Source organism: Dama dama, chromosome 20 (assembly GCF_033118175.1).
Source record: "Dama dama isolate Ldn47 chromosome 20, ASM3311817v1, whole genome shotgun sequence".
In the NCBI taxonomy this organism is placed as follows: domain Eukaryota; kingdom Metazoa; phylum Chordata; class Mammalia; order Artiodactyla; family Cervidae; genus Dama; species Dama dama.
The window spans coordinates 88,389,267-88,400,957 of record NC_083700.1 but is presented as its reverse complement, the minus strand read 5'-3'; the positions used below and the strand labels follow the sequence as shown (position 1 = coordinate 88,400,957).

Sequence of the window (11,691 nt, the reverse complement as noted above, 5' to 3'; positions counted from 1 at the left end):
CACAGACCCTGTGAGCCAGCATAGAGCACTGGGACCTGAGCGGAGAGGCCTTTGGAGGGATGGAGGTGGGAGGCGGGAGGTGCAACTCTCCCTCTTTGAGCTCCCTCAACTCCACCCCTAACCCAAGCAAACAAGCATGCACCTATCTTTTTGGTTTGTGTTTGTCATCAACCCTCCATTGCCTTTTTACAGCAAGCACCTTTTCTAAATCTGTTTTCCTTTTGTAACTTAAAAGATATTTATTCTGGGTTTTGTGGCAGTTTTATTACATGGTGACTGTTTAAAATAAAAATAAAAACAACTTAGTCATGACTCTTGCCTGAATTTGACTGTCTAGGATGAGACCTTGCTTATATGAGGTGCTAGATAACTGTGGGATGGTTGAGCAAATTGAGCCCTTGAAGAGTATGTGTATTTTGAATGCAAGTATTTGAGTACTTAAGCCTGTCCTGGGATAAAATTGGAGTCTGTCTGTAATTTCCAAGTCCCCCCCAGCAACCAGGGCTCTCCCTCCTTGGCATCCTGTGCCTCACGTTCTAGATGCTCAGGGTCCCTGTGTCCTTCCATTCTCTTCTCCCAGAGCCTGGCACAGAGTTGATGTTTATGGCAAAAGTTTAAATGAGTGGCTGAGGCATCTGTAATGAGAATTATGTCCAGGGTCATTTTTCATGATTTGAAATTAAGAAGTCTCAAAACTTTCTACTTTGCAAAAAGAATAATTACCTCATGCAATGTGGCCCCCCATTCCCCAGCCCCACTTTGAGGCTGGTGAGTGTAGCTGTCTTGAGCAAGGCCTAGCTCTAAACAGCTCATATTATACGTGATCAGAGAACTGACCTGCAAAGGCAAAAGTCCTCTCAAACTCGGACAACTTAGTGTCTCGGAAAGTGTTCAAAACCTGCCAGCTGCTAAGGACCCGACAGTCAGAGAGTATCTGCGTAAGTGGGCCCACTGGCACCCTGCCCGTGGTACATGCCAGAGACCCCTCTCCCCATCACCCAAGAGCCGGGGGTTAGCTCCTTAGCTGTTCATACCCAGAAGGCTCTAAGATTTGAGAAAAGGGAACACCTGACTTTTGCAGAGGTTGGTAGCTGGTCACTGGGAGCCAGGAAGGAATGGGTGTGGACTGCAGAGTATCTGGAGCAGCAAAGAGCCCAGGAGAGGGGAACCATGTGGGCAGAGGCAGGGCATCAGGGGTGAGGCTGAGACATGTGGGGTCCAACAAGAAATCCAGCTTGACCGGGGATGTGATTTATGCTGGAGACTGCTGGGAGGCCTGAAAGATATGGGGGAGACAGCTGCAGGCCACTGGTCTGAGCTCTGCACATCCTTAATCCAGCTTTGCAAATGAATCCTGAAATGGTCAGGATATCCAAAGCAAGAAATAGTAAAAAGCTTAGAAAAAGACCCACTGCCCTTCATCATTAAAGAATGGGCCCTATTCACTTCATCAGTCCAAAGTAGAAAAGGAATCGGCACTATTTCCTTCCAGGTCACCGGCCCCTGTCACCCCTCCCCAACCACAGCCATTTTCTGATTTACACAGAAAAATGCCAGTGAGCCTCCAACTCTGTTTTTGAAAAATTTATTTTACACCTTTAGAAGCTAAGAACTCTGCCACTCAGTGAACCAAATTTAGAATGAAGATTCTCCCTTAGTTTATCTACTTCTTTTCCAAATTGTATAAACAAGATTTTGTACACAAGAGGTAGCAGAGGAAAATTCCAGTCTGCCTGTTCCAAGCTCAAAAGGTAACTGCACACACCTTGATGTTCGCAGGGAGGGTGGAGCAAGATAGGGTGAGCCTGGTGACATGTGCTCTGGGCCCGTGTGTGGGCTCCAGGGGAAGTCACAGGCCGGGGTGCCTGTCCGAAGGCTCCTTTGCTTTCTTTCCCAGGATGTCTCTAAGGGACTGACTTGGCCATCCTAAGAAGGATCTCATGAAGGGAGCTTCTTGAGGACACACAGCATTGGGTTTAGTTGTGCAATTCCTATTCGACTTGCAGACCATTTTGAAAGATTTATAAAAACATCTTCGTCCAAAAAGATTGGCAGTAAAAATGACACCTCTTCCAAGGTAAGCCTGTCGTAATTGTCACTTTGTTGTATGACATTAAAAAAAAAAGTCATCAGCAGGTTGGTAGACTGCAGCCATGGGGAAATCAAGGTTACTGGCAAAGGGAAAGTGACGTTCACTGCAGCAACAACGTGAGCAAAACCGACCAGGGTGCCTCGTGTCAGCGACAGGTGGTCCTGGTCCCGATGCACGCTACTGTGAGGACAGCAGGTGCTGGGGGCTGTGGAAGGCATTGTTTCCATAGGAAATAAGGGACAGAAGTGGCAATTTCACTCCTGAATCTGGGCTCCTGAGTGCAGCTGCCAGCGCCACATCCTCGTGGCTGGCATTTCAAGGTCACATCCCGAGGGGTCGCTTTGTGAGGAGGGCGGAGAGGGGGTGGGGGGCAGCAGGGCGTGGGTATTCATGGACTCAAAAATCCACTTTAAAACATCACATTTGAATTTGTAAGAACATCAGAATCACATAAAATCAGCCAAGGACCTCAGACCCTTTCTCAGGGGCGCAGCTCTGCTCTGCTCTGAGGTGCTGGCCCTCTACCCAGCTGGTGTCTCTTGACAGACATCACCACTGGCCAGTCATGCAATTACAGACTGCAGCCTGGCCGCACTCTAACTGCACCCTCGACGGTGAGGCCACAGGGTCTGCGGTGCACGGCAGGAGCCGCTGTCAGCCCTGTCACGGGTCTGCTGCTCCTCTGACTCTGCAGATCCTTGCCTGGGGCCGCCCAGTGCTTCCTGAGGCTCCCCTAGTTCTGTGCGTGGGGAGGACAGAACAAGGCAGAGCACGCAACCAAAGACAAACAGGATTGAAAATGTGTGCAGTGACTCAAAACCCCAAACATACACAACATATAAACTATGTCGGCATCCTCTCTCCACTCCAGAAAAAGGAGTGGGCTGGCAGCTAACCTGAAATGAGTGAATGGTGCCGAGACCTGGGAAACACAACTAAATGGGTGGGTTGTTCAGTGGCTTGCTAGTTATTTCTTATCCTTATCTTTTCAGTGTCAATTAATCACGCTGAGGAGAAACCAAGTCTCCTGTTCCTTCTCTGTGGTAAAATGTCCAGAAATTCACAAAGCAGTGTCTCTCAACTCAAATATTTAACTTCATAAACAACCAGTACCAAGGGTTTTAGTAATTAAGTTTCCAGCAAAAGCAAATGATTGCAGGTCACATGATTTAAGACTACAGTTTATTCAATATGTCTCCAAGCAGTAAAAAGATTTTATGAAGTCAAACTCAATAAAATCATATCTTAAAGTGCTTTTTATTTTGCTCTTTGTAAAATTTGTTTTGGGAACAATTAGTGATTGATGTCAAAGAATGCACTCTATACTTCTAGAGAACATAGCATCTTTTTATTGCTCTTTCAATCTCAATTTTATCAGAAAAATACCTTAAAGAGCTTAATTTCCCAATTTTTGATCCTGGTAACATATCATCAAGATCTAAGTTTATGCCCAGGGCTCTCATCCAGACCCACCTGAAATTCTATACAAATAGGGAGACATATTAAATACAAAGGTCTGTGTAAACTGAATTCTTTAACTACTATTTTACAGTGAAAAGGAATTTTTATCACATATTTTTACATCATTTTAAACTTGATATTTCTATTCAATGTTACTGCAAGATTAAAAATTTGCCCCCATATATCTAAAGGCAGCTTGCTTTTTTTTTTAATATATAAAAACCAAAGGAATTTCTTTTATAGCATTATTGAGAAAGCAATAGCTTTATCTTCACTCACTCCTGTATGTTCATGTAACAAAACAGTCTGCCACCAGCTTTACTTCCTAAAATCTGTACAGAAGTGTCAGTCCACATGTGGACCATGCCCCAGGTAAGCTGAACTCCACAGGCTGGAGTCTTCCCACTGCCAAACAGCTCCCAGGCCTTCCCCGGGGGCTGAAGAGTGCGTTCCTTAAAAACACGGGCTCCTCCCCTCATGGTAGGTTCTCCCAGTCCAGCCTCCGGGCTCTGCTAAAGGGTTCAAGAATGAGATTCTGATTTCAAAAAGGTGCTGAGCATCCAGTAACCGTGACATGACTGCTCATCACTGCTGGGCACAGCCCCTAGGGATCCACATCGTCCAGATCACTTCTTAACTCGCCGATCATCATGGGTGATTCAGAACCCTTTGGGAAATGAAAGGAATAAATACATACTTAATAACGTTAAGAGAAAAAAGTTTTTTCCTGTGCCAACTGACTTAACTGTGTTCTGCAGTTTAACATGTCCTCATTTAACTACTTAATGTTTATCAAAGGGCAATAAAACATAACAAGTATATGTTTGACCTCATATTTGACAATTCTTGATTATGCAGAGCTTCCACTTCTAGGTTCTTACTGAGTTACAGGAACAATCTAGTGACTTGCCTACAGGCATAACATAGCCTTGAGTTAAATCAAATCACTATGCTGAGTGTCAGTTTCCTTCTGTGAAATCAGGGGAATGGCGACCTCACTGGTTATTACCAGGATCCCAAAGATTTAAAAACAAACAAACAAAGTGGCACACAGAACATCAGCAAATTCATTTGACGAGGCCTCTGTGCACTGTGATGGAGCTACGGAGAAGGTCTTTCAGAAAGTTATGGACCGGAGGGAAGAAACGATACATGTCATTACATTTAAACCTGCTGCATTCTTCTACATAGTAAGCGTTCAATAAATAATTCATTCTTTTTTCTACTATAGTGATTAGTATTGAAAAATACTTAAAAATTTGATGCCCCTGACAAGCACACAGATTCCAATGGCATAAGGCCCTTCTTTTCAAGCATATGTGTTTCTAGGAAGGCTGGTGAGAGCAGAAGGGGAAAGTGGTGATTTTTTGTAACCCAACAGAATGAAGTACAATCTGGAAGGACCATATCTGCAAACCGGGCTTTATCAGGATGCTCTCCAAGCTGAGTAGAACAGCCAGCAGACTGAGACCAAAGCCTGGATAAATGTCACGGTGCAACGCCGCTCTGCTTTGTAAGCACAGAGAACAAGTCCTGAGCAGAGGTTCCCAGAGGGCGGCGCTGGGGTCTCCTTTCTTGATGACCGAGGCTGTCTCTGGGAAACCTCAGAGCGGGCACTGCCCTCTCACCCAGGACTTGCCCTACAGATGTACCTGCTGTAAGTGTCTCTCTCCATTCTCATTAGCAGGACTGCTCTCCGACCCGTTACTGCTCCCTGACTGCTCCTTCTCATTCAGCAGCGCTGTGGCGTATGCTAACGTGTCCTGCCAGAGATTGAAACACAAGAAGTCAGCGTGTGCAGTGGCAGCAGGACCGAGGAAGACCACCCTTCATCTGACCTCTGGAGGCGGTGCCTTCATGTCAACTTCTGGGGCAGGTGGGGCCACACTAAATGACCCTCACTGCTGTCCTTCCAGGCAAACAACTCACTTGCTGCTTTTTCATAGAAAAATCAATCGTGTCTTCAGTCCTTACTCACTTTTAATGTATACCTCTTTTTTTAGACAGCAGTTTCTGGGAAACACACTAAAAATTCTACCTAAGGGATTTCAATCCACACAAAACCAACAGACAACTCTCACCTGAGCTGAAATTGTTCGCTGAAAGGTTTTTCCAGTTGACGTTTCATTAGAGACGTTACTCTGTGGTGTCCAATAATGTTCTGACATCTGACATGGAAGGTCAAAAAGGCCATTAGAGATGACAAATAAGCCCACATGAGTCAACGATTTCTACCAACACATATTACAGTATAAAAAGCATATAGAACAGTATATAAATTGACCCAGACTTTCTACCACATCAAGAGATCCTTTTTGATAAGATTGCACTTCTGCTTTCAAGAGTTTACTAAAATACTACCTCTTAAATAATCATCCTTACCTTTTTACCCATAAAATTCAGACAAATGTATTAAGATACAAATTACATGCATAAAGTTAGGTATCAACTGTTCCCAAAAAAGTGTGAACTCTGAAAATACTTTGACAGTCTCCAAATTAAGCCTGAGATTTTATTTCCTGATGAGATATGTTGTTGTTGGTTCCCATGAAAGAAGCAGAAAAACTCAACTACCTTCTTCTGCAGCCACTGCACAGCCCAACTCCAGTGATGGGAATTCTCCTTGAAGTACTCTTTAGCAGCAGGACACCTGGTGATCGCAGGAAATTGTTATTAGCCAAATGCCTTCTTCACAAACATTCTTGTTTAATATACAGTACTTTAAAATTCTGAAACACAAATGCTCCTTTCATTAAATGCTCCTTTCAGTTGTCCTTTCTTATCTATCTCTAACTCATCCACTCAGTTCTACTAAAACTCAAGGTTGGAAAATGAAAAATAACAAACAAAAGTAGCCACAACAAATTGTACATTTAATAAATAACCTCTTAATTATTTAAAAAAATTAAAAGTATAATTGATTTATAAAGCTGAGTTAGTTCCTGGTGTACAGCAAAATGAACCAGTTATGCACATACTTCTTCTGATTCTTTTCCATTACAGATTATTACAAGACATTGAAGACAGTGCTCTGTGCTATACAGTAGGACCTGTTGTTTATCTATTTTGTACATAGTAGTCTGTATCTGCTATCTCACAATCCTAATTTATCCTCCCTCAACCTCCTTTCCACTTTGGTAACCCTAAGTGAGTTTCCTATGTCTCTGAATCTGTTTTTTTTTTTTTTTAATAAGCTCTTTTGTACCATACTTTAGATTCCACATATAAGGGATACGACATTCGTCTCTCTCTGACTTATTTCACTTACTATGGCTTCTCTAGGTCCATCCACGTTGCTGCAAATGACAGTGTTTTTAATAGCTGAGTAATATTCCATAGTACACATGTACTACACCTTCATCCATTCATCTGCTGATGGACATTTAGGTGGCTTCATGTCTTGGCTTTTGTACAATAGCGCTGCAATGAACACTGGGGTGTATGCATCTTTTCAACAGTTTTTTCTGGATATACGTCAAGGAGTGGGACTGCTGAATCATATGGTAGCTCTATTTTGAGTTTTTAAGGAACCTCCATACTGTTTTCCATAGTGGCTATACCAATTTACTCTTCCACCAACAGTGTAGGAGGGGTTCCCTTTTCTCCACAACCTCTCGAGCATTTATTATTTGTAGTATTTTTAATGATGGCCATTCTGATTGCTGTGAGGTGACACCTCACTCTAGTTCTGACTTTGATTTACATTTCTCTGATAATTAGCAATGTTGAACATCTTGTCATGTGCCACTTGGCCATCTGTATGTCTTCTTTGGAGAAATGTCTATTTAGGTCTTTTGCCCACTTTTTTGATCTTCTGTTGTTGTTGTTAAGTTATATGAGCTGTTCATATATTTTGGTAATTAAGTCCTTGTTGGATGCATCAATTGCAAATATTTTCTCCCATTCTGTAGGTCACCTTTTCATTTTGTTTATAGTTTCCTCTGCTGTGCAAAAATGTGCAAGTTTGACTAGGTCCCACTTGTTTATTTTTGCTTTTATTTCTATTGCCTTGGGAGAGTGGCCTAAGAAAACATTGCTACGGTTTACGTCAGAATGTTTTGCCTATGTTCTTTTCCAGTAGTTTTAAGGAATACAATAAATGACCTCTTGATAAAATCAAACTAGTCTTTAATTTTTATAATTTAAATAAGAAAGAATGATATGAGGGAAAAACAATTTTAAAACCTGATTTTGGAGGATCTCTCTCCCTTTCCATTTGTATTTGCCCACCTAGAAAGCTGTCCTTATTTGAAGATAGTACCGATGGGGAGACTGCCATTAACATATGTATAAAATGGGATATGTGCAGGATATGGACGTACATATAAAGACACTACTAATATATGGACTTTGTGTTTGCTGGCATCAGAAATGCTATGTGGCCCCAACACTGGTTGGAAATACCACTCTTTTAGGTTTTTATGTCATTATGATGACATGCTGTCAGTATGAAGCCTAATTAATGAACCTACAATTGTGGCAGGATGATCTCCATCTGTGTCTACAATATTATGTCATCTGGAAAATGCATGTTCATGTGTTATTTCAATGGGGCTCTCATTTAAATCTGCTGAGGATGCTCAAATGCAGCAGATTAATCCCAACAGATTTTTCATTCTGGTATAAGTCCAAGGATGGCTAAGAATCAGGAAAAATCTGGAGCAAAATAAGTTAAGCTAAATAGAGCTCAGTGCAAAACTCAGTGATGGCAGTGCTGTCTGCTCAGTAATCCTGGGTTAGTCACATTCCTGGGTATGTATCCTGAAACACAAAAACTCTACTTTGAAAAGATACGTGCATCCCAATGTTTACTCTGCAATACTGTTTACAAAAGCCAAGACATGGGAGTGACCTACGTGTCCACTAACAGAAGACTGGTTTAGGAAGACGTGACGTGTACACACACACAGGAATATTACTCAGCCGTGCATGTGCTAACCTGCTTCGGTCATGTCTGAGTCTTCACGACCCCGTGGACTGTAGCCCGCAGGCTCCTCTGTCCACGAGATTTCCCACGCAAGAATACTGGAGTGGTTGTCATGTCCTTCTCCATACTTGGCCATAAAAAGAATGAAATATTGCCATTTGCAGCAACATGAATGGACCTGGAGAATATTATACTTAGTATCATTTATATGTGGAATCTTAAATAATATAAAAGAATCTATATACAAAGCAGAAACAGACACAGACACAGAAAACAAACTTAGGGTGACCAGGGGAAAGGGGTGAAAGGAGGGATAAGTTAGAGGACTATGGGGTTAACAGACACAAACTACTATATATGAAATAGATTAGAAACAAGGATTTACTGTGTAGCACAGGGAACTATATTCACTGTCTTGTAATAACCTATAATGGAAAACAACCTGAAAAAGTAATATTAACTGAATCACTGTTATATACTAGAAACTAACACAATATTGTAAATCAATTATACTTCAATTAAAAAAAATAACCTTGGATTAGCATGCAGTCACTCTGATCTTTTGTGGGCCAACATAATAAATAAATAGGGGAGCTGAAGTTGCAAACAACTCAGGTTCCTTCTAACATTGAGAACCTTTCCAAGGATCTACTGACAGATGAATGGATAAGTAAAATGCGGTACATACACATATCTATACAATGGAATATTATTCAGCCTTAAACAGGAAGGAAATTCTGATACATGCTGCAATATGGATACATCTTGGAAGACGTCATGCTACGGGAAATTAGCCAGTCATGAAAGGAAAAATATGATATGATTCTATTTATGTGAGGTATCTACAACAGTCAAATTCATGAGGACAAAAAGTAGAAGGATGGTTGCTAGGAGCTGGAGAGAGGAGGAATGGAGAGATACTATTTAATGGCTACAGAATTTGAGTTCTAGAAGATGAAAAAAGTTCTGGAGACAGATGATGGTGATGGTGATGGCTGCACAACGCTATAAATGTACTTAATGCCACTGAACTGTACACCTAAAAATGGCTAAAATGGTGAATTTTATGTTATGTATATTTTAGGGACTTCCCAGGTGGTGCTAGTGTTAAAGAACCCACCCGCTAATGCAGGAGACCTAAGAGACACGGGTTCGATCCCTGGGTTGGGAAGATCCCCTGGAGAAGGGAATGGCAATACACTCTAGTATTCTTGCCTGGAGAATTCCATGGACAAAGGAGCCTGGTGGGCTACAGTCCATGGGATTGCAAAGAGTTGGACATGACTGAGTGACTTAATACACACATATTTTAGCACAATTAAATAAAAGAAGAAAAGAACCTTTGCCTTGAAGTCAGTCAGCCTGTGCTCAAGTCTGAGCTCTGACAGCAGGCATGTCACTTAAACCACCCATGATATGGGACTAGTAACAGTACCTAACCTCATAAAATTGCTGAAAATGTTAAATGAGAATACAGGCGATATTTAGCACCGTGCCTGGGTTCATAGGTTGAAGTAGCTGTTATATGGTTTGGCCTCTCGAGAGACTGTTCTGAAAGTGGGGACCTCAAAGCCGACACAGCTGACAGTTAACCGAAGACATCTTGAGTGACAGTTCATGAATTCTTTCTGTTGAGGTCCCTAAACCTGCCTTGGACTCTTCTCCTTTCTGTACAAAGCCTGTCAGTTCAGCAATTCCCCCCCACCCCGGATTCCATAAGATGCTACTTTTAATACTCCCCTTTTTTGTCTCTTTGAGATTGTTTGAAGAGTTGTCTGTACCATCCAAGCAAGTATGCCCTGACTGGCTCAGATTTCCTAGGTACCAAAACGAGGGAACTTTTTTTCTTGAGTCATATCTGACTTGTAACTAAAACATCATTTTCTCAACTGCATTTTGAGTCAATACTTACTTTTGAGCAAGAGTTACAAGAAATTTGACACATTGGTAGCAGCGACTGCTGTCCACGTGATTACTGTGGTGCATCAGAGCTGAGAACAAAGGAAGGAATTTTAACAATAAAGCACTAAACCGGAAGTGGGCCCAGCTAATCAAGCTCTCCTGTTCTGAAAATTCACAGCAAACTCTCGATAAGCAGATTGGGAAATTAACCAAAGCACAGTAGTGCTGACTTAGTAGGGTTCTCCAAATTCTAATGGACAGAAACACTACTTTAAGTAGTATTCAAGAAACATACAAGGTGGTGAAGGTTTGACTTTCAGAAGAACTGAAAGGAACTAAAATTTACATTGGCTGATTATTCACCTAGAGACTTTCAAAGTTTTCCATTCACTGCAATACTGACAAAGAGTAGTTAAAATACTTCAGTGTGATAAATGGAGATTTATGGTACTATTTCACTTCAACAAATATTTACTGTTCTGTGCTTTGGGCATTTAAAGATAAATATAGCCAACCCTTGAACAACATGGGTTTGAACTGCACAGGTCCACTTATATGTGAATTTTTTTCAATAAATACATTTAGTACTACACAATCAGTCGCTGGTTGAATCCTCAGGTGTAGAACCATGGATATGAAGGGTAGACTATGGAACCTGAGCATCCATGGATTTTGTCATCCGAGTGGGTCCTGGAACCAGCGCCCTATGGTTACCAAGGGATGACTGTAATGCCTGCTCCCTGCCCTTGAGGCATGTATTGTCTGTAAGTTTCAGAGAGCCTGGGTGCTGCTCAGAGCAGAGAGCACCATTCCAAAGCGGTGGCCTAGAATGTTGTAACTACAGAACATTTTAAGCATAAATTTCTCTTCTGCAATAAAAGGAGATGCTAAAACTTCTTTTAAATAAACAGCAATATCTAAAATGACTCAAATTAACTGGGAATACAGGTGGATGGTGGGAGTTGGATAAGACGATTTTTAACTAAACTTTTTCTAAGATATAGCTCATTAAAGCCACTTTAGCCTTCTGAAAAAGAAAAGGTTGTCAAAAAACTTTTATGAGCAGATAATAAAAATTTGGGTGCATTCATACCACAGGTTAAAAGAAAAAAAGAAATTGCATTTCACGAGCGTGACAATATCCTGAGTGTAAGGTTTTAGTCTTTCCCCACCTCAATGGCTACAGAGTGGAAGAAAGGCTTCTTGTTAAAGTGGCAAACCTCTAGCTTGCTGAAGAAAGTCACAGCACCCCTGAATCTTAACCTGACCCAGTAAAAGGACCTCAAGCTGTTGTCTTACGAAAAGCAGG

The 11,691-nt window shown here is 41.7% G+C and overlaps 1 protein-coding gene across 1 annotated transcript in view; it reads right to left on the bottom strand.

Annotated features, from left to right (window-relative positions):
• Positions 1-1,569: 1,569 nt before the first annotated feature.
• USP24 (ubiquitin specific peptidase 24) overlaps positions 1,570-11,691 on the bottom strand; it is a 137,603-nt gene continuing 127,481 nt past the window's right edge. The window contains exons 64-68 of the mRNA XM_061121790.1: positions 10,393-10,471; positions 6,128-6,203; positions 5,635-5,721; positions 5,206-5,316; positions 1,570-4,220 (exon numbers count right to left, since the gene is read on the bottom strand). Coding sequence (XP_060977773.1) covers positions 4,158-4,220; positions 5,206-5,316; positions 5,635-5,721; positions 6,128-6,203; positions 10,393-10,471 — 416 coding nt within the window. The 3' untranslated portion in view covers positions 1,570-4,157. The remainder of the gene's footprint in view (positions 4,221-5,205; positions 5,317-5,634; positions 5,722-6,127; positions 6,204-10,392; positions 10,472-11,691) is intronic.